Source organism: Saccopteryx leptura, chromosome 2 (assembly GCF_036850995.1).
Source record: "Saccopteryx leptura isolate mSacLep1 chromosome 2, mSacLep1_pri_phased_curated, whole genome shotgun sequence".
Taxonomy (NCBI): Eukaryota; Metazoa; Chordata; class Mammalia; order Chiroptera; family Emballonuridae; genus Saccopteryx; species Saccopteryx leptura.
Genome location: NC_089504.1, coordinates 259,147,538 through 259,172,335, shown reverse-complemented (window position 1 = coordinate 259,172,335; position 24,798 = coordinate 259,147,538). Strand labels below are relative to the sequence as shown.

Sequence of the window (24,798 nt, the reverse complement as noted above, 5' to 3'; positions counted from 1 at the left end):
CCCCATTTAATGGTAATAAACTTCATAAGAGAAAGGAAGTATAAGCCTTGAACAATAAACATCTGCATGTATTGGCAACAGAGCATAAGCAATGAACAATGTTATGGCTGGTGAAATAATAAGGCAAATATGTCTTTCAAAAGTAAGTAAATAAGAACATACTGGGGGAAATACCTAGGCAAACATAAAGAGTACTTATAAATTTTATTTTAACTTTTGTATTTTAAGTATATTAAAATATATGAACACATAGACTTTAAAAAACAAATTAAGTAATATAAAATGTAATTAATATAATAATTATGTAAAAATAAAGTTTTCAATAAGAAAAATAAATTCTTACCATCTTCCCAGCAATTCTCCCCAAGAATACAGGATCTTCTCAGGACAATCCTTAGACACGTCCCCTGTTCCACTTGAGAGTTCATTGTCACTCTCTGCAGAAAAACACACCAAAACAAAACAACAAACATTATGATATTTATATAAAATATATTATAAAACAAAAAAACAGAACTATGTGCTTATAATATTACCCCCACTGCAAAAATAGCCATAAAAATTACATCCATATAATTTATCTTTAGTGCTTACATATTTTCAAAGCATCAACTTTTAAGGAAAATATTGATCCATACTTTACATAGTATACAATGAAAATACCTACAAATAGAGTGTATACCTACAAATACAAAGAGTAAAATTTTAAGTTAATGGTAACACAATTAGAAATCCCTATTTGGTGTCCTATTCACCAAATATTAATATTTTATTAGTGAGACAAAAAATACTAAAACCAAGGGTCAGACATATATATCAATATAAAATACTGATAAACACATATATAAGGATACAAACACACCACAACCTGAAATGCAAAATAATAAATAAATAAAATAAAAAATAAGGTTTTTAAAGATATATTCATATGTACAAGATAATTTTGACTAAAGGAAACTATTTGGCCTCTTAAAATGGCAATCTCATAAAACATCCCAAATGGTGAAGTGATAGTTTTAGAAAGAATGGGACTGAGTTACAGTTTACAATCACTGGTGAAAATCAGTAATTCTAAGCTCTATAAATCTTTTAAGTGGTCACAGAGTTAGTAGAGAAAATAAATGTAATAGGCACAATTTATCTACATTATAAGCAGGCCTTTGACACAGTACTACACAAGAAAAGGCTGGAGAAGTGTTGTCTGAATGATAAAATAAGCTAGCTGAAAACCTGCCTAGCTGACGAGAGCATCAAGATTTCTCAATGCTGTTACAACACAGCAGGGGTTGGCACTGAGTCAATTCCACAGGAATAAGAACCATATTACTTAGCCTACTAGCCATCTGATGATCCAAGTATAAACTAATTCCTACAGTGGCTACACTCAACACCAAAAAACATTAATATGATAGGTAAACTTGGTCAAGTTCAAACATTTTGTCATACCAGGCAGTGGCACGGTGGATAGAGCATCAGACTGGGATGCGGAGGACCCAGGTTCAAGACCCTGAGGTCACCAGCTTGAGCGCGCACTCATCTGGTTTGAGCAACGCTCACCAGCTTAAGCCCAAGGTCGCTGGCTCGAGTAAGGGGTCACTCAGTCTGCTGTAGCCCCCCAGTCAAGGCTCATATGAGAAAGCAATCAATGAACAACTAAGGTGTCGCAAGGAAGTATTGATGCTTCTCATCTCTCTCCCTTCCTGTCTATCTGTCCCTATCTGTCCTTCTCTCTGACTCTCTCTGTCTCTATCACACACAAAAACCCCAAAAACAAAACAAAAAAAGACATTTGGTCATATCCACACAAAAGGATTTTATCATATATTCAGTAAAATATAATCAGAACACATAAACACACAGCGACAAATGCTTCAACATCTTTAGGACAATACTGATAAACAACAGTTTTGAAGATATTTTACTCAAAAAGTAAAAATTAATTTGGAACCTGGGATAAAAGTTCATAGGGTAGACACTAACATCACTGCTCTAAAAATACCTCACATAATACAAGTCTGCAACAAGTTCACCACGAAAATAATACAAATAAAAATTTTTTTCAATGCTAAAGCAAATGAAGTATTACTAAGTATTGAAACACTAATGCAACCAAAAAACAACTGAAGCCTTAGTGTGAAACATCTTAAAGAACTATCCCCTGTAAACAACTATCCCTTACAATCCTTATAAGTTTTCATCTAAAATGAGGCACTGTTACAGTGAAAAGGAACACTATTAAAAGTTACACTAGAGAACAGGTTAACTCAGGCAAACAGGGACTGCTGGTCACCCTTCTGATAAACTGGCAATAATTCCATTAAACAAAGTCTCAGATGATTCATCTTATACTCCATTATGCTGCATAGTAATTAGAAATATACCAAATTTCCAAAATATCTGATGAAGTTAACTGTACATGTTAAATTGGAGAACAAAATCTAAGAACACAATAAAAAGAAAAATAGAAACAAACATCAATGGACATCATTAACCTTGACTATAATAAAAATCAGAAGGGTGACTCCCATGAGGAGAGGCGGAAACCACAGCAACAGCACCATTGGGCAGGCACCGGCAACGCCCATACTAGAATTCCCTAGGCAGCAACAGCAGAGGGGGTGGCGGGCTTGCAGACAGAACACACCTAGGGAATACAGAGGCCACACCCAGTGTACTCCAGTGGCCAAAACCTTCTTTTACACAGACAAAATGAGAAGGCAGAGAAATGCAACAAAAATCAAGAGAAATCTCCAGAAAAGGACCTGAATGAGTCAGATATAACCAAATTACCAGATGCAGACTTTAAAATAACAATAGTTAAAGATGCTCAAAGATATTAGAACAATAAATGGTCATTATGAACACCTAAATAAAGAGATAGCAAATATAAAAAAGGACATTGAAATAATAAAAAAGAATCAGTCAGAAATGACAAATACAATATCAGAAATGAAGAACACAATGGAAGGAATTAAAAGCAGGATGGATGAAGCTGAGAATCAAATCAGCGACTTAGAGGACAAGATAAATGAAGGCACGGAAGCAGAGCAGAAAAAAGAAAAGAGACTCAGAAAGTCTGAGGAAACTCTAAAAGAGCATTGTGACAACATGAAAAGAAATAACATCTGCATCATAGGGGTTCCTGAAGAAGAAGAGAAAGAACAAGGGATAGAGACTTTATTCAAACATATCATAGGTGAAAACTTCTCTCAATTAAGGCAGGAAAATGTCCCACAGGTTCAAGAAGCACAGAGAACTCCATTAAAGAGAAACCCAAAGAAATCTACACCAAGACACATCATAATTAAAATACAAAAGCTAAGTGATAAAGAGAAAATATTAAAAGCTGCTAGAGAAAAAAGGGCTATCACCTACAAAGGAGCCCCATAAGGATGACTTCCAACTTCTTAACAGAAACACTTGAGGCCAGAAGGGAATGGCAAGAAATATTCAAAGTAATGCAGAACAAGAGCCTACAACCAAGACTACCTTATCCAGCAAGGCTTTCATTTAAAATTGAAGGAGAAATAAAAAGCTTTCCAGACAAAAAAAACCTCAAGAAATTCACTACAACCAAACAAATGCTGCAAAAAGTGCTAAGGGGCCTGTTGTAAACAGACCAAAGGAGAAAAAGAATATAGCAAAAGAGGAATACAGTTTTAAAGAATAAAATGGCAATAAACAACAACATATCAATAATATCCATAAATGTAAATGGATTAAATGATCCAATCAAAAGACATAGGGTAGCTGCGTGGATAAGAAAACAGGACGCAGATGACGTCAGAGTAATGGCAGGGTAGGAAGAGATACCGATAAATCTCCCCCAAAACTCAACAAGATCTTCAAAAAGAAACAGAAAAACCTATCCTTGGAGCCTCCAGATGTTTCGCAATACACCCAAAGGTATGATCGAGCGAAAAATTGGCTAAATATATAACCAAACCCCGAAGGAAATAGGGAGTAAGAAATGCTCCGCCTTCCTCACTAACCTAAACAGGGCGGCTTTCACTGGAAACTGAGAATATAGAAACTAAGGTGGGCAAAGGGGGTGAATAGATCCAGGCCGCGGCACAAACGGCCGAACCAGGCTGTGGCACGGAGATCCAAGCCAAGGAAAAACTGTTCCTGTGACAACCCGGGCAATACAGCTAACACTCGTGCCAAACCCAGACAAAGAAAGACAAGCGGGGCAGCCATTTTACCCGATCTCCTGGTCAGCACGCACAGATAGTGGGCGAGAGATTCCTTCCAAAGCCCCGGGAGTGTGCACACGTGTTGTACCACAGAGGGGCAGAGTCAGGGGCCTTTGTGTGGGCCTAAAGCGGAATTTCAGGCCGCCCCAGCGCCTTGAAAAAGCCGCACACGGGGACGGAGCGAGAGCCAATTCCAACACTGGAACTTTTCAGTGCGGGCAGGGAGTTTCACTCAGAGGGCGAGACTTCGGTCTGACATCCTGGTCTGCGTGCGCAGATAGTGAGCGAGAGATTCCTCCGAGTGCCTCGGCAGTGCCTGCCCGTGTTATCCCACAGAGGGGCAGAGTCAGGGGCCTTTGTGTGGGCCTAAAGCAGAATCTCAGGCTACCCCAGCGCCTTGAAAAAGCCGCACACGGGGACGGAGCGAGAGCCAATTCCAACGCTGGAACTTTTCAGTGCGGGCGGGGGGGTTTCACTCAGAGGGCGAGACTTCCGGTCTGACATCCTGGTCTGCGCGCGCAGATAGTGAACGAGAGTTTCCTCCAAGCGCCCCGGGAGTGGGTACCCGCCCGTGTTACCGGACAGAGTGGCAGAGCCAGAGGTCTTTGAGTGGGTGGAAGCCCCGCCTGATTATGCTAGCAGCTATGATTGACTGAGCCTTACCCAGAGCCCTGTGCTGAGTGGGAATAGAGTGGGGAGTGGCCAGCTCTTTGAGCCTCTAACTATCCAGGCAGAGGCAGCAGCAACCCCATAGCTGGATTATCAGGCTACTAATTGAGGAAGGAAAGACTAGGAGAGAGGCTCCAGGAACACGGACTCTCTCACTGTCGGAGCCTATAAATGCTAGTGAGCCTCAACTGCCAACGTGATTAAAGCACAATACATGACATCGCCATAGACTCTTATCAACTGCAAACCTCTACCTGAGCGTGCCAAAGGGGCAGAACCTGGGGTACAGAGTCACCGACCAGGAAGAGGGAGAGAAAAGAAAAAGCAAGAAGATAACCTCTCAAAATCAAGAATAATCCGCAGACTTTATAACATATCCCATTTGATTATATTTGTTCGTTTGTTTCTCTTATCTTCATCTTTAATTTTTTTTTTCATTTTCCTCCTCCAATTTGGTCGTTTAACTCTCTACCGGTCTTACTCTCTCCTCTCCTTACACTACACTACCCATAAGTGTTACATCTCCCATTATCTTTTCTTTCCTCTTCCTTTCTCTCTATGAGGGTTGTACTCCAAAACCCTTAACTCTCTCTCTCTCTCCTCTTTTTTCTTTTTTCTTCTTTTAGTGGTTCCCTCTTTTTTCACTCTCTCTCTCTTTCTTTTCTCCCTCTATATTAGTTTCTTCCTTTCTCCTTTACGTCTCCTCTCATTCAAACCTCAATAACAAACAAATTATCTTATCTGGGACTCAAACTTATGTTTGTGGCATTTTGGGGAGTTTTTACTTCACCTTTTTAACTCACTAGCAGTGCTCCCATCCCTGGCTCTCCATTTTATCAAGCTCTTCTTCCACTAAATACAATATTAATTTTTTAATTTGTCCCCCGATTTTCCTATTTCCCTCTTATTCCTCTCATCATAACTCTTAGTCAACCAACACCTAAACGCAAATCATTTTATTCTTGATCCAAATTTTTTCATTATTTGCTTTTTGTGGGTCTATACCCCCCCTTTTTTATTTTTATTTTATTTTATTTTATTTGCCCCTTTATTACTTCTTCCCAATTGAGGCCCTCCATTACAGGCATTGTTTGTTCTATTAAATACAATATAATTCACAGTTCACCACAAGATTTTCTCAAGAAAGAAGGGAAAGAAGAGGAGAGGAAAAAAGGAGGGGGGGAATAATTTCCTTTTCTTTTAATTTTTTTTAAATTCTATTATTTTATTCTTTATTTAATTATTAATTTTAAAAAAACTTTTTTCGATTTTTTATTTTTTAACTTTTTATTCTTTATTAAATATCATTAATACTATCAACAAAACCACCCTCAGATGCCATTAAAGAGGAGAAAATCGAGTATCATGAATACAAAAGAAAGAGGGGTAACAGATAGATGAGGAAAAATCTATGGAGAAAAAATTTAATATATTGGAAACCTTGGAGCTAAATGACAGAGAATTCAAGATAGAAATCCTAAAAATACTCAGAGATATACAAGAAAACACAGAAAGGCAATTTAGGGAGCTCAGAAAACAACTCAATGAACACAAAGAATATATGTCCAAGGAAATTGAAACTATAAAAACAAATCAAACAGAGACGAAAAACTCAATTCATGAGCTGAAAAACGAGGTAACAAGCTTAGCTAATAGAACAGGCCAGATAGAAGAGAGGATTAGTGAAATAGAAGACAAGCAACTTGAAGCACAACAGAGAGAAGAAGAAAGAGACTCAAAAATTAATAAAAATGAGATAGCCCTACAAGAATTATCTGACTCCATCAGAAAGAATAACATAAGAATAATAGGTATATCAGAGGGAGAAGAGAGAGAAAATGGAATGGAGAACATACTCAAACAAATAATAGATGAGAACTTCCAAAGCCTGTGGAAAGAACTAAAGCCTCAAATTCATGAAGCAAACAGACTCCGAGTTTTCTTAACCCCAACAAACCTACTCCAAGGCACATCATAATGAAATTGGCACAAACCAATGGCAAAGAAAAAATTCTCAAGGCAGCCAGGGAAAAGAAGAATACAACATATAAAGGAAGGCCCATTAGATTATCAGCAGATTTCTCAGCAGAAACTCTACAAGCTAGAAGAGAGTGGACCCCAATATTTAAAGTCCTGAAAGAGAGGAACTTTCAGCCACGAATACTATACCCATCAAAGCTATCCGTCAAATATGAAGGAGAAATAAAAACATTCACAGATACAGAAAAGATGAGGGAATTTATCATCAGAAAACCCCCACTCCAGGAATTACTAAAGGGGGTTCTCCAATCAGATACAAAGAACAAAAAAAAACAAAGCCACAAGTAAAAGCTCCAAGAAGAACACAATAAAACCAAATTTAAACTGTGACAACAACAAAAAGAAAGGGGAGAGAGGATGGAGATTAACAGTAGCAAAGGACGATGGAGTGCAATAGTACTCACAAAATAGTGCGCTACAATGAACAGGGTAGGAACCCTTTTCATTACTTAAAGGTAACCACCATTGAAAAAACCACCACAGAAGCACATGAGATAAAAAAGATAGCAACAGAGGAAAGATGTATGGAATACAACCAAATAAAAACAAAATATAGAAAAACGAAAGAGAAGGATCAAACAAGACACAAAACTAACAGAAAGAAATCTATAAAATGGCAATAGGGAACTCACAAGTGTCAATAATTACACTAAATGTAAACAGATTAAACTAACCAATAAAAAGACACAGAGTAGCAGAATGGATTAAAAAAGAAAATCCAACTGTATGCTGCTTACAGGAAACTCATCTAAGTAACAAGGATAAAAATAAATTCAAAGTGAAAGGCTGGAAAACAATACTCCAAGCAAATAACATCCAAAAAAAAGCAGGAGTAGCAATACTCATATCTGATAATGCTGACTACAAGACAACAAAAGTACTCAGAGACAAAAATGGTCATTTCATAATGGCTAAGGGGACACTGAATCAAGAAGACATAACAATTCTTAATATATGTGCACCAAACCAAGGAGCACCAAAATATATAAGACAGCTACTTATTGACCTTAAAACAAAAACTGACAAAAATACAATCATACTTGGAGACCTCAATACACCGCTGACGGCTCTAGATCGGTCATCCAAACAGAGAATCAACAAAGATATATTGGCCTTAAACAAAACACTAGAACACCTGGATATGATAGACATCTACAGGACATTTCATCCCAAAGTGACTGAGTATACATTTTTCTCCAGTGTACATGGATCATTCTCAAGAATTGACCATATGTTGTGCCACAAAAACATCAGCAAATTCAGAAAAATTGAAATTGTACCAAGCTTATTTTCTGATCATAAAGCCTTGAAACTAGAATTCAACTGAAAAAAGAGGAAAAAAATCCCACAAAAATGTGGAAACTAAACAACATACTTTAAAAAAATGAATGGGTCAAAGAAGAAATAAGTGCAGAGATCAAAAGATATATACATACTAATGAAAATGACAATACGACATATCAGAATCTATGGGATGCAGCAAAAGCAGTGATAAGAGGAAAGTTCATATCACTTCAGGCATATATGAACAAACAAGAGAGAGCCCAAGTGAACCACTTAACTTCACACCTTAAGGAACTAGAAAAAGAAGAACAAAGACAACCCAAAACCAGCCAAAGAAAGGAGATAATAAAAATCAGAGCAGAAATAAATGAAACAGAGAACAGTAAAACTATAGAAAAAATTAATAGAACAAAGAGCTGGTTCTTTGAAAAGATCAACAAAATTGACAAACCCTTGGCAAGACTTACCAAGGAAAAAAGAGAAAGAACTCATATAAACAAAATCCAAAATGAAAGAGGAGAAATCACCACGGACACCATAGATATACAAAGAATTATTGTAGAATACTATGAAAAACTATATGCTACTAAATTCAACAATCTAGAAGAAATGGATAAATTCCTAGAACAATACAACCTTTCTAGACTGAGTCAAGAAGAAGCAGAAAGCCTAAACAGACCTATTAGTAGAGAAGAAATAGAAAAAACCATTAAAAACCTCCCCAAAAATAAAAGTCCAGGCCCAGACGGCTATACCAGCGAATTTTATCAAGTATTCAAAGAAGACTTGGTTCCTATTCTCCTCAAAGTCTTCCAAAAAATTGAAGAAGAAGCAATACTTCCAAACACATTTTATGAGGCCAACATAACACTCATACCAAAACCAGGCAAGGATTGCACAAAAAAAGAAAACTAGAGACCAATATCTCTAATGAATACAGATGCTAAAATACTAAACAAAATACTAGCAAATTGAATACAACAACATATCAAAAAAATAATACATCATGATCAAGTGGGATTCATCCCAGAATCTCAAGGATGGTTCAACATAGGTAAAACGGTTAACGTAATACACCATATCAACAAAACAAAGAACAAAAACCACATGATCTTATTAATAGACGCAGAAAAGGCTTTTGATAAAATACAACACAATTTTATGTTTAAGACTCTCAACAAAATGGGTATAGAAGGAAAATATCTCAACATGATAAAGGCCATATATGATAAACCATCAGCTAACATCATATTAAATGGCACTAAACTGAAGGCTTTCCCCCTTAAATCAGGAACAAGACAGGGTTGTCCACTCTCTCCACTCTTATTTAATGTGGTACTAGAGGTTCTAGCCAGAGCAATCAGACAAGACAAAGAAATAAAAGGCATCCATATCGGAAAAGAAGAAGTAAAGGTATCACTTTTTGCAGATGATATGATCCTATACATCGAAAACCCCAAAGAATCCACAAAAAGACTACTAGAAACAATAAGCCAATACAGTAAGGTCGAAGGATACAAAATGAACATACAGAAGTCAATAGCCTTTCTATATGCCAACAATGAAACAACTGAGAACGAACTCAAAAGAATAATCCCCTTCACGATTGCAACAAAAAATATAAAATACTTAGGAATAAACATAACAAAAAATGTAAAGGACTTATATAATGAAAACTATAAACCATTGTTAAGAGAAATCAAAAAAGATATAATGAGATGGAAGAATATTCCTTGTTCTTGGTTAGGAAGAATAAATATAATCAAGATGGCCATATTACCCAAAGCAATATACAAATTTAATGCAATTCCCATCAAAATTCCAATGACATTTTTTAAAGAAATAGAGCAAAAAATCATCAGATTTATATGGAACTATAAAAAACACCGAATAGCCAAAGCAATCCTAAAGAAAAAGAATGAAGCTGGGGGCATTACAATACCTGACTTCAAACTCTATTATAGGGCCACGACAATCAAAACAGCATGGTATTGGCAGAAAAGTAGACACTCAGACCAATGGAACAGAATAGAAAGTCCAGAAATAAAACCACATATATATAGTCAAATAATTTTTGATAAAGGGGCCAAGAACATACAATGGAGAAAAGAAAGCCTCTTCAATAAATGGTGCTGGGAAAACTGGAAAGCCACATGCAAAAGAATGAAACTGGACGACAGTTTGTCCCCCTGAACTAAAATTAACTCAAAATGGATCAAAGATCTAAACATAAGACCTGAAACAATAAAGTACATAGAAGAAGACATAGGTACTAAACTCATGGACCTGGGTTTTAAAGAGCATTTTATGAATTTGACTCCAATGGCAAGAGAAGTGAAGGCAAAAATTAATGAATGGGACTACATCAGACTAAGAAATTTTTGCTCAGCAAGAGAAACTGGTAACAAAATAAACAGAAAGCCAACTAAATGGGAAATGATATTTTCAAACAACAGCTCAGATAAGGGCCTAATATCCAAAATATACAAAGAACTCATAAAACTCAACAACAAACAAACAAACAATCCAATAAAAAAATGGGAAGAGGATATGAACAGACACTTCTACCAGGAGGAAGTACAAATGGCCAACAGATATATGAAAAGATGCTCATCTTCTTTAGTTATTAGAGAAATGCAAATCAAAACTGCAATGAGATACCACCTCACACCTGTTAGATTAGCTATTATTAGCAAGACAGGTAATAGCAAATGTTGGAGAGGCTGTGGAGAAAAAGGAACCCTCATACACTGTTGGTGGGAATGTAAAGTAGTACAACCATTATGGAAGAAAGTATGGTGGTTCCTCAAAAAACTGAAAATAGAACTACCTTATGACCCAGCAATCCCTCTACTGGGTATATACCCCAAAAACTCAGAAACATTGATACATAAAGACACATGCAGCCCCATGTTCATTGCAGCATTGTTCACAGTGGCCAGGACATGGAAACAACCAAAAAGCCCATCAACAGATGACTGGATAAAGAAGATGTGGCACATATACACTATGGAATACTACTTAGCCATAAGAAATGATGACATCAGATCATTTACAGCAAAATGGTGAGATCTTGATAACATTATACGAAGTGAAATAAGTAAATCAGCAAAAACCAGGAACTGCATTATTCCATACGTAGGTGGGACATAAAAGTGAAACTAAGAGACATTGATAAGAGTGTGGTGGTTATGGGGAGAGGGGGGAAAGGGAGAGGAAGAGGGGGAGGGGGCGGGCACAAAGAAAACTAGACAGAAGATGACAGAGGACAATCTGACTTTGGGTGATGGGTATGCAACAAATTGAAAGACAAGATAACCTGGACTTGTTATCTTTGAATATATGTATCCTGATTTATTGATGTCGCCCCATTAAAAAATAAAATTAAAAAAAAAAAAAGAAAACAGGACGCATACGTATGCTGTCTACAAGAGACACACCTTAAAACAAAAGATGCACATAGACAGAAGATAAAAGAATGAAAAAAAATACTTCACGCAAATGGAAATGAAAAAAAATCTGGGGTAGCAATACTTACATCAGACAAAATGGACTTTAAAACAAAGGCTATAGTAAGGGATAAAGAAAGTCACTACATAATGATAAAGGGAGCAATCCAACAGGAAGATATAACTGTTATAAATATCTACACACCTAATATAGGAGCACCTAAATATATAAAGCAGACTTTGATGGATTTAAAGGGCGAGATAAACAGCAATAATATAATAGTAGGGGATTTCAATACCCTACTAACATCACTACATAGATTCTCAAGAAAGAAAATTAACAAAGAAACAGCAGACTTAAAGGACACACTAGAACAACTCGATTTAACAGATATCTTCAGAACCTTTCACCCAAAAGCAGCAGAATATACATTCTTTTCAAGTGCTCATGGTACATTCTCTAAGATAAACCACATGTTAGGGCACAAAGGCAGTCTCAACAAATTTAAGAAGACTGATATCATATTGAGCACTTTCTCTGATCACAATGGCATGAAACTAGAAATCAACCACAACAGAAAAACAGAAAAAGACTCAAACACTTGGAAACTAAATAGCATGTTATTAAATAACAAATGCGTTAACAATGAGATCAAAGAATAAATTTAAAAATTCCTAGAAATGAACGGTAACAAGCGTACATCAACTCAAAATTTATGGGACACAGCAAAAGCAGTCCTGAGAGGGAAGTTCATAGCATTACAGGCATACCTTAAGAAGCTAGAAAAAGCTCAAATAAACAACTTGACCCTGCATGTAAAAGAACTAGAAAAAGAACAGCAAGTAAAGCCCAGAGCTAGTAGAAGGAAGGAAATAATAAAGATCAGAGCAGAAATAAATGACATAGAGGCTAAAGAAACAATACAGAGGATCAATGAAACCAGGAGCTAGTTCTTTGAAAAGGTAAACAAGATCGATGAACCTTTAACGAGACTCACCAAGAAAAAAAGAGGACTCAAATAAATAAAATTAGAAATGAGAGTGGAAAAATTACAATGAACACAACAGAAATACAAAATATTGTAAGAAAATACTATGAAGAACTGTATGCCAAAAAAATAGACAACCTAGATGAAATGAACAAATTCCTTGAAACATATAATCTTCTAAAATTAATCTAGAAGAATCAGAAAACCTAAACAGACCAATTACAACAAATGAGATTGAAACAGTTATCAAAACACTCCCAAAAAAGAAAAGTCCTGGGCCTGATGGCTTCACAAGTGAATTCTACAATTCAAAGAAGAACTAACTCCTATCCTTCTCAAGCTATTTCAAAAAATTCAAGAGGAAGGAAGACTTCTAAGCTCCTTTTATGAGGCGAGCATAATCCTGATTCCAAAACCTGGCAAAGACAACACAAAGAAAGAAAATTATAGGCCAATATCCCTGATGAATTTAGACGCTAAAATCCTCAACAAAATATTAGCAAACCGGATCCAGCAATATATGAAAAAAATCATACATCATGATCAAGTGAGATTTATTCTTGGGAGGCAAAGCTGGTACAATATTCGCAAATCAATCAATGTGATTCATCACATAAACAAAAGGAAGGACAAAAACCACATGATAATTTCAATAGATGAAGAAAAAGCATTTGATAAAATCCAGCACCCATTCATGATCAAAACTCTCAGCAAAGTGGGAATACAGAGAATATACCTCAACATGATAAAGGCTATCTATGACAAACCCACAGCCAACATCATACTCAATGGGCAAAAATTAAAAGCAGTACCCTTAAGATAAGGATTGATCTCTTATTCAACATAGTTCTGGAAGTCCTAGCCACAGCAATCAGACAAGAAAAAGAAATAAAAGGCAACCAAATTGGAAAAGAAGAAGTAAAACTACCATTATTTGCAGATGATATGATATTGTATATAGAAAACGCTAAAGTCTCAGTCAAAAAACTACTGGACCTGATAAATGAATTCAGTAAGGTGGCAGGATATAAAATTAATACTCAGAAATCAGAGGCATTTTTATACACTAACAATAAACTGTCAGAAAGAGAAATTAAGGAAGCAATCCTCTTCACCATTGCAACCAAAAAAATAAAGTACCTAGGAATAAATTTAACCAGAGAGATTAAAGACTTGTACTCAGAAAATTATAAAACATTGATCTCAGAAAATTATAAAACATTGATAAAAGAAATCAGGGAAGATACAAACAAGTGGAAGCATATACATGCTCATGGTTAGGAAAAATAAACATCATTAAAATGTCTATATTACCCAAAGCAATTTATAAATTCAATGCAATACCGATTAAAATACCAATGACTTACTTCAAAGATATAGAACACAAATTCCAAAAATTTATATGGAACCAAAAGAGAAACACGAATAGCCTCAGCAATCTTGAAAAGTTAGAATAAAGTGGGAGGTATCACACTTCCAAATATCAAGCTATACTACAAGGCCATTGTACTCAAAACAGCCTGGTACTGGCATAAGAACAGGTATATATATCAATGGAACAGAACAGAGATCCCAAAAATAAACCCACACTTTTATGGACAATTGATATTTGACAAAGGAGGTAAGAGCATACATTGGAGTAAAGATAGCCTCTTTAAAATGGTGTTGGGAAAATTGGACAGCTACCTGCAAAAAAATGAAACTAGACCACCAACTTACACCATTCACAAAAATAAACTCAAAATGGATAAAAGACTTAAATGTAAGCCGTAAAACCATAAGCATCTTAGAAGAAAACATAGGCAGTAGGCTCTTTGACATATCTCGCAGCAATATATATTATATTTGCTTATTTATCTCCACGGGCAAGTGAATAAAACACAGGATAAACAAATGGGACTATATCAAACTAAAAAGCTTTTGCGAGCCCTGGCCTGTTGGCTCAGTGGTAGAGCGTCGGCCTGGCGTGCAGGAGTCCAGGGTTCGATTCCCAGCCAGGGCACACAAGAGAAGCGCCCATCTGCTTCTCCACACCTCCCCCTCTCCTTCCTCTCTGTCTCTCTCTTCCCCTCCCGCAGCCGAGGCTCCATTGGAGCAAAGATGGCCCGGGCGCTGAGGATGGCTCTGTGGCCTCTGCCTCAGGTGCTAGAATGGCTCTGGTTGCAACAGAGCAACACCCCAGATGGGCAGAGCATCGCCCCCTAGTGGGCATGCCGGGTGGATCCCGGTCGGGCACATGTGGGAGTCTGTCTGACTGCCTCCCGTTTCCAACTTCGGAAAAATACACACACACACAAAAAGCTTTTGCACAGCTAAAGACAATAAGAACAGAATAAAAAGACAAACTACACAATGGATGAACATATATGACAATACATCTGATAAGGGGTTAATAATCAAAATTTATAAAGAACTTGTAAAACTCAATACCAGGAAGACAAACAATCCAATCAAAAAAATGGATGAAAGAAATGAATAAACACTTCTCCAAAGAGACATACAGATGGCCAATAGGCATATGAAAAAATGCTCAACATCACTAATCATTAGAGAAATGCAAATTAATACCACAATGAGATATCACCTCACACCAGTCAGAATGGCGTTCATCAACAAAACAACACAGAATAAGTGCTGGCGAGGATGTGGAGAAAAGGGAACCCTCCTGCACTGCTGGTGGGAATGCAGACTGGTGCAGCCACTGTGGAAAACAGTATGGAGATTCCTCAAAAAATTAAAAATCAAACTGCCTTTTGACCCAGCTATCCCACTTTTAGGAATATACCCCAAGAACACCATAGCACTGTTTCAAAAGAAGAAATGCACCCCCATGTTTATGGCAGCATTGTTCACAATAGTGAAGATCTGGAAACAGCCCGAGTGTCCTTCAGTGAACGAATAGATTAAAAAGCTTTGGTACATATATACTATGGAATACTACTCAGCCATAAGAAATGATGACATCGGATCATTTAAACAACATGGATGGACCTTGATAACATTATACTGAGTGAAATAAGTAAATCAGAAAAAACTAAGAACTATATGATTCCATACATAGGTGGGACATAAAAATGAGACTCGGAGACATGGACAAGAGTGTGGGGGTTATGGGGTGGGAGGGAGTTGAGGGAGGGAAGGGGCACAAAAAAAACCAGTTAGAAGGTGACGGAAGACAATTGGACTTTGGGTGATGGGAATGCAGCATAATCAAATGTCAAAATAACCTAGAGATGTTTTCTCCGAACATATGTACCCTGATTTATCAATGTCACCCCATTAAAATTAATAAAAAATAAAGAACTACAGTTAAAGCTTAAATATCATGCAGAATAGAACCACCATTATGCAAAAATATTTTTCTTGTATGGCATGCCTCTTTTATTGATTTTGGTGTGAAACACATCATACATAAAATTTATAAGGTATGTAGAAACAACTATCTTATCTTTAGTTGTAGTTTTGCCATATTAAGGTGACCAATCATCCTCTTTAGGAGGACAGTCTTTATTTTGTAAGTTTCATCATCCCTTGAAAAGTGTCCTCCTACATGTCCTCCTTTTTGATATTGGAAGACTAATATGTAAATATCCGTATTCAATTGATGCAGAGTCGATCCATTGCTTATGATATGACGTATTTGTATCTAAATGAGTACTTTTTTCTTAAAATTATTATTAAAAATTAATAGGCATGTAAGTATAATTACAATATAAAATATTACAAATATTTTTATTGTGCATTTATCATATTATAGTGTATTATTGTTGCAATGAATAAAATGTTTCTTTTATTTACGATATTGTTTTCTTCAATTTATTTTTGTCCTCCTTTTCATTGAAAATAAGTTGGTCACCTTACATATATATAGTGACCTTAAAATATTTCTCATTATTTTTAATGTTATATACATAAAATTATACATCTGTATCTTTTGATAAGTTCATGTTTTTTATTCAACTTTGAGTTTTTAAAAATTTATCAATTTGTAGATCATTCATTTTTATTTCAAATAATAGCTTAATTTTTAAGATACATTGTTTCAAGCTACATTGTTTAACCCATCATACTCTTAGTAGATATTATCAGATCAATTCTTAGTTTTGAAAGTTTGTTTTTAGTACTACTGTATTGTTATGAACATTCTTGCATCTCTAGGCTATATATCTAGAATTAAAATAACTGAATCAAAGTATATGTGTACATTCAAATTTATTAGATAATGCAAATTATTTGCAAAGTTGTACTGTTTAAAAATTACACCCATATATGAACATTTTATTACCTTAATCATAATCAGGTTTAAAAGGTATGATTGCTTTTATTATTATCAATGTGATGAGTGAGATACAGTAAAACATATGGGCTTAATCTGCCATTCAATGATGACTAGGGAGATAGAATAACTTCAGTATAATAGTGTACCATTTGTTTTCTGATTTTCTTTGAAAATTTTTTGTTATTTGCCCATTTTAATATATTGATCTGTAAGTCTTATGGATTTGTAGGAATTCTTTATATATAATAAATGCTAATCTTTGGCCAAAAAAAATCAGAAGGGTACTATTCATACTTAGAATCAGTCAGATTCTTATTATTCTTGTTAGGAAAGGAATCTCAAAGCATGAAACAAAACCAAGATGCCACAAGAAAGATTAAGAAATATGACCACTGCCTGACCGGGCAGTGGCGCAGTGGATAGAGCGTTAGACTGGGATGCAGAGGACCCAGGTTCGAGACCCCGAGGTCGCCAGCTTGAGCGCAGGCTCATCTGGTTTGAGCAAAAGCTCACCAGCTTGGACCCAAGGTCGCTGGCTCGAGTAAGGGGTTGCTCGAGCAAGGGATTACTCGATCTGCTGCAGCCCTACGGTTAAGGCACATATGAGAAAGCAATCAATGAACAACTAAGGTGTCGCAACAAAAAACTAATAATTGATGCTTCTCATCTCTCTCCATTCCTGTCTGTCCCTATCTATCCCTCTCTCTGACTCTCTGTCACTGTAAAAAAAAGAAAAAAGAAAAAAGAAATATGACCACTGATAAATTTAAAATTTCTAAGAAGTAAGGTATAGAGTATATTAAATTTTTTTTAATTAAAAAAAATAATTCCAACATATGTCATAGGGCTATTTTCACTAATATATGATATTATGGTCTTAGTAAAAAATAAAGAAAAATCCATAAAGAGGGACAAATATATGGTGACGAAAAATGATTAGACTTTGAGTGATGGGTACACAACATAATCAACAGTTCAAATGCTATAGTATTGTTTACCTGAAAAAAATCCAATATAAAATTGAACCAAGAACATGAACATAGTACACGTCACAATATATAAAATATAGTCAGCTACCTTACTGGGGTGGCACAGTGAAGAGCGTCGACCTGGGATGCTGAGGTTCCAGGTTCGAAACCCCTAGGTCGCCAGTTTCTGCAGAGGCTCATCCAGCTTGGGCGCGGGCTCACCAGCTTGAGCTGGGGATCATCGACATGACCCTAGATACTGGCTTGAGCCCAAGGTTTGCTAGCTTAGCTGGAGCCCCCTAGTCAAGGCGTGTATGAGAAGCAATAAATGAACTAAAAAAGTGACACAACTATGAGTTGATGCTTCTCATCTCTCTCCCTTCCTCTCTTTCTGTCTCTCTCACTAAAACAAACAAACAAACAAACAAAAAACAATTAGATTGGCAGGAAGTATAAAAATAATACAGAGTGTTGTAAAAAGTATGGGGAAACAAGCAAGAAGGTTGATAATTAAATAAGAGCCATCTTTTTTAACTTATTAGGATTCTAAATGAATGCACTGTTTGATCTAGAACTGTGTGCCTAGAACTGGCACATCTCAGAAATACATGTGCCAGAGATACACCAAAGGGTCTTCACTGCATCACAGCTCATAATAATATGAAACTGAAAACTGTAGTATTAGAAATCAATTGGTAGAAGTTTTATTAACTAAATTATGGTATAGCCATTCAAAAAATAACTTTAAAAACAATTAAGTAACAAAAGAGTAATTTTTAACAATGGTTTTATTTTAATAAATGCTATTTCTTATGACGACAAAGATCTTTAAAAATGGCTGTAAGAATATACACCAAACTATTAAGAGCAGTTATGTTTCAGCACCTGACAGCTACCACAAGTAGGCACTATCTAGGCAGTAAAAGAAGATTAGACTTGGGTGATGAGCACACAATGAAATATACAGCTGATGCATTAAACTTATATAATGTTATTAACCAATGTTACCCCAATAAATTTAATTTTTAAAAATTTGGGGGGAAAAGAAAATTAAATATCTAGGGAATACACCTTTCACTTTTAAATTTATACTTCGGCAATATGCTTATCTTTTACATTAAGTATGCATGGGGTTTTAATCATTGCTGCTTTATGAAATCAAAACCAATTATATCATTATAAATCTCTATGAACAAGCCATAAAATCACTAGTAATACAATGTATTGTCTTCTTGATAATCTTCCAAGTTACCGTCACCACAAAGAAATTAACCGGAACAAGAAACAGCAGATTAGCAGAGGAAAGCACAGGAAAGGGAAGAAAGTGCACAAGCTGAGGTAGCACCAGATCCCTGGTGAACATTAATGCAGACAGGACAAGGCAGGGGCCAAACCACTGGGTGAAGAATCGAACGTAGCCAAGGAAGATTGTATCCCAGGCTTTCACTCAATGCTGCCTTTTTAAATCTATATTCCAGGCCCTATTCTAGTTTTACAATTCATTCTCTAAACAACCTAATGAGGTAGTAGTCACTTTGAAGATGAAGAAAATGGAGCCACAGAGAGGTTAAGTCACTTACTCGTGGTTACCCTGCTAATGGAGAGATAGGATTCTATCTCATTTTAAATCCAGTCAAATATTACCTCTCTGTACAGTTTTTCCTACCATGTTTCTATAGGAGGCTGTGCTTGGCATTAGGAGATACCAGTCTGCACCACGTGCCAACATCTAGTAAATGCTGGGAGCCAGAGCCAAGAATGGAAGAGCCAGACACACTGAAAACAATCTGCCCAAGAAACACTGAATTGGGAGCAACAGATTTAATGGAGAGACTTCAGGATATATTTCCCTTGATGAATAAAATGAAACTGCTATCCCAGTGACACCAAGAGTGTGAGCCAGAGTTCTATCTTCCTTGCTGCAGAAATGACTGACCATGAATGTTTTATCATAGTTACGGGCCATCCTGCTACACAGAAAAAAAACGGGACTAAAGGAAGGTACATTAGAGTTCCTCCTGTACTAGATAAGGCAAAGCTTCTAGATAGGATGAAGGAAATAAACAAAGAGAAAAATAAGAATGAAAAAGACATGGGAGACCAAAATGCAGAAAAAGATACGGCGAGGAGGTTGGCAAGTAGATAGTGACGAAGAGAAAGGAAGGGGCGGTGGAACCATGCAGATACATAGAAGGGTAACTGAACATTCAAAAAAAAGCAACTGTATCCTAGTCTACATAGAAAAAAGAAAAAGAGGACAAATGAGAGCAGGCTGGGATGCCTATCCTTGGCTACTTTTGCATCAAAATCCAGGTTGGGGTTACCCTCTTCTGGCTGGGCTAAGTGTTCCATCTCTGGGCATATTCATCATAGCACTTAGCACACCACAGGGCATGTCCATTTTCCTCTAAATATTCTCCCAACCTCCCAACAGGGACTCACTTTTACTCCTATATTCCAAGTGCCTAGATTGGCACTTGACCACAGGAGTGTTAAAAGTTGCTTGAATAAATGGGATGAGGAAGAAAGGGAAATCCATTTCAACTACAAAAAAAAAAAGTGTATGTTTTGAAAATTGGTGACATCTGTCTATGTACAGACACGGGTGAGTGGGAACCGGGCTCATTCAGCCATTCATAATGGATCCTGGAGCCAGAACCGCTGGTTTTGAAAGCTGGTTCCATCACTTACTAGCTGATCCTGCAAGTTACTCAGCCTCTCTATGCTCCAGCTGCCTATTTCTAAAACAGAAATAATATTACCTATCTTACAGAGTAGCAATAGGAATTAAGCAGGTTACTACATATATATAAAAAACATATTACATTGTCTGGCAAAAGGCAAGCGCTATACAAATGTCAGCTATTGAAAGCTGTTTCATTCAATGAGTATGAACGTCTATAATGTCAAGTACTGGGGTAGAAGCCAAACTGCATGGTTTGAGGAATGAATGAGTGGGAAGTGAGATAGTAAATGCGATTTGTTGCATTTTATTTCTGCAGGTATTCCAACTCATGAAACACAAGAGGTGAGAGAGTAGTAGTACAGCTAACCCCAGAACTGGCCGGTTCTGTTCTAGCTCCCATGTACACTCCCACAGTAAATATCTGTCAGACTTCCATGAACACATGCCTGTTCTCATCACTTACTCACGTGTTTGTTATCTCTAATATTCATGTTTTACATGTGTTTTTCCCTCTCTTGTAATCGAAGCTCTGCAAGGGCTGGGACTATGTCTTATTTGTCTTTATATAGCAGACTTTTGCACATAACACTCAACTATGAAATGAATGAAAAGATTTATTTGTCATTGCTTTATTTTTAAAATATGTTCATATACTTAAATACTTAAAGTAATGAAGCAGTTCCAAATTCTCTATAAAGTTTAACTTTAGAAGAGTTCTCTGGGAGACTTCAATTATTTCTTTTTCAGGAACATTTTCCTCATCGATTTCAGTCTCCCTGCAGTTGGTAGCCCCTTCTGGAAAAGGGGACCATACAGAGTACTCCAGATGTCCTCAGATTCATATTGCAGGACTACTACTTTCTTTAATCTAAACATCAGTGAAATGAAAATATTAGAATCAATCCCATCGTGTTATGAAAATTAAATGGAAATGCACATGTGGGACTAAATATGGTGTCTAGCACAAAATAGTACTCAAGTGTTGGCTATTTATTATTGTTGTTGTTGTTGTTACTGAGTCTTCAGTTTCCTGCCCAGCACTTTGAAAGCATTGTTTGTTTTTTCTTATTATCCACTGATTTCTAATATGCAGACAGCAGAAATCAACTGTGATACACCAAAAGAAGATAAACAGCCATAAATTTTTAGATCAAATACAATAAATATGTGTGATAACTTCAATCAAAATAATATAAGGGTCCGCTCTTAATTTTGGCTATCCCTACTTTGAAAGAAAAAATGTGTTTCGATTACCAATATTTCTCATCCTACTTATAAAAGAAAATTTTCAGAACTCATACAACAGACATCATAAAAGAAAAAAATATATATACACACACAGATACAATGCTTTTGCAAATAAAGTTAAAAAGAAATAACAAAATTGGAGCAAATGGGCACAAAAATCTTTCTTTTCAACAGAAGGATTACTCATAAAATAAACAGCTGAAACATAAGCATAGACAAAAGGTGACTGAGGCTTTTCAGAGATTTTCCTTTAATTGTACACTTTCTAAGTAATAAATGTTTGCTAAAAATAATAAGGGAATCACAGTTTGCAATAAACTCTCTTTTAAACACACTGGGGAGAAAAAGACACAAAACCTTACTGATTGTGCAAAACCTGTAAGAACAAAGGTCTATATAATGATATCTATCAACCTAAAATACTACAAAAGTGATTTGATTACTTAATAGTAAATAATATCATTTTGGACTGCCAAAAACTATAACCACATTTGTATGACCTTGAATATAATACAATCTCTTATTTCTCACATGACAGAGTCATAATATACTTATGGAAGCTGATATACAAACAAATCATTAAACAAAAAATCGTCTTTAATTTCTGAAAAATTACATTTCCCACTGCCAAAAGCAGGTGATTTTTTAAAAAGAGAAGATTCAAGGTGGAGGAGATCACACTGACATGATTTCTTTGCAAGTAAGCATCATTGCTGTCATGCTGACTCTAATTACAGGTTTCTAATTAATAGTTCCTTTAGCTGCTAAGCATAAGTGATTAATTATAATTTATCCTTAATCGTTGAAACCTGTCAACCATACTCAAGAGAAATAGGGTGGCCAAGATACCGCACCTGAAGGACAGTTAATAACATGAAACAAACTGCTTCCTTAATCATGAGGTTAGTATATTCTTTCCCGTGTGTATGTGTTCACTGCTTTTTACATTTTTCTGAGCTATTAATGACATTTAAATTTTATTTAGATATTTATTTACATTTTGTATTTCAGTTAATTGGAAATGCATTTTCAATTTTCTGCTCTTTATCCTTATTTTAACTGCTTTATTGAGGTATGAGTGACATCAAAATGCTATAGGTATTTAATGTACACAACCTGGTATCTTTGGAGAGGTTAGCATAATTGTATACAGTGTGTCCATAAAGTCATGGTGCACTTTTGAATGGTCACAGGAAAGCAACAAAAGATGATAGAAATGTGAAATCTGCACCAAATAAAAGGAAAACCCTCCCAGTTTCTGTAGGATGATGTGGCAGCATGTGCACATGCACAGATGATGACGTAACACCATGTATACAGCAGAGCAGCCCACGGCCATGCCAGTCAAGATGTGGATGGTACAGAGGAAAGTTCAGTGTGTTCTGTGGCTCGCTAAATTCGAATCTATGACCAAAGTGCAACATGAATATCGCCGCATTTATAACGAAGCGCCACCACATAGGAATAACATGTACTCGGTGGGATAAGCAGTTGAAGGAAACCGGCAGTTTGGTGGAGAAACCCCGTTCTGGTAGGCCATCAGTCAGTGACGAGTCTGTAGAGGCTATACGGGATAGCTACCTCAGGAGCCCTAAAAAATCTGTGCATGAGTCCACATCAAACTGCACTGAATAGGTATGAAACTGGGAGAGTTTTCCTTTTATATGATGCAGATTTCACACTTCTATCGTCTTTTGTTGCTTTCCTATGACCGGTTAAAAGTACACCATGACTTTACAGACACACTGTACTTTACAGTTTTTGAGAATGTCCATTTGAATGCATGATTTATGACTTTTTTTTCAAAATAAACTGGGAGTGGTAAACAAGGAAAGAAGTGTCTGACAGATTATAAGAAAGAATACACAGTTGTCAAGAGGTTCTGCAACTTTAAGTAAAACAAGTATAATGAAACCAATTTTACCATCAGCTAATTGATATAAACAAGGGTTAAGTTCCTGTAGCATCTTATCAACATTATAGGAAACAACTCTGAACGAATCAACATAATTTGAGGACCTGCTATATATAGTTACACTAAAGCATTTTTTAAAGCATATCACTCAAAGAATGACTTTTTAAAAGGCACCCAATCATTAGAGGAAAAAGTTAAGCAAGGGTTAGAGATAATTAGAAACAAAAAAGAACAAGAGAAGAAAGATCCCATCAGGAGAGCTCAAATTTAACAAATGGGTGGAAAGGGAGCTCACTAGCATCTACCACGGGGTGCACAACATACTCAAGAGTCCTCTAACCAGGCAGATCAGCCTCTTCAACCAGGAATGTAACTCTGAAAGGGAAAATACTCTCAAAGAAATAACAAAGGAAGAGGAAATGCCCACAAAACTAGCCAAAGCAGCCACACGAACCCAGCAGTCAAGAAAGTAATAGTGAGACCAGGTTCATATCTGTATTTGATTTTTTTATATTCCCCTAAGAGTCTATACTTCTTAATATGAACCCAGCTGAATTACTGAGAAAATTAGAAAACTAGAAATAATACAGAGTAACCCATCTACCTGTATGCATGTGTACGTATACCATGTACATGTGCACATACGTATATGAGCGTGTGTGTGTCTGTATGTGTGCACAGAGGGAAATGAGGAAGGGAGAAAGAGAAATGAATGTTTCCAAAATGGGGAGCAGGGATGGGAGAAGAAGGTAAAATCTGTTGGAAATAGGTTCTATTTGAGGGAAAGCAAATTAACTGATAAAGAGATTGTCAAGTATAAAACACAACTGGGGCAGCACAAGGGCCAGAATAGACTTAGGTTAGTCTTTAACATGAGCTGGGTCTTGCACATAAAAGGTGGCAGTAAAAGTGTAATTGTAAAAGCAACAAAAAATAATGAACTTTCAAAGAAAAACTCAAGATTTTGGAGTGTAGGTACCATTTTGGTGAGCCTGCTAAGCATTCTCTGCGTGGCCCTATGACAATACATCTCTCTGTGATGGCCTGGACTGGCCTATCTTCCTTTCTAGACTGA

General features: G+C 36.3%; 1 protein-coding gene across 5 annotated transcripts in view; it reads right to left on the bottom strand.

The window, feature by feature from the left end:
• The window catches only part of RABGAP1L (RAB GTPase activating protein 1 like), a 551,348-nt gene that overhangs the window by 400,279 nt on the left and 126,271 nt on the right, over positions 1 to 24,798 (bottom strand). For all 5 annotated transcript variants that reach the window (XR_010749414.1, XM_066371551.1, XM_066371553.1 and 2 more), the window contains one exon: positions 344 to 437. Coding sequence is in view for 4 of the 5 variants with exons in the window: in XM_066371551.1 (XP_066227648.1) it covers positions 344 to 437 (94 nt within the window). In the remaining variant the exon portion in view is untranslated. The remainder of the gene's footprint in view (positions 1 to 343; positions 438 to 24,798) is intronic.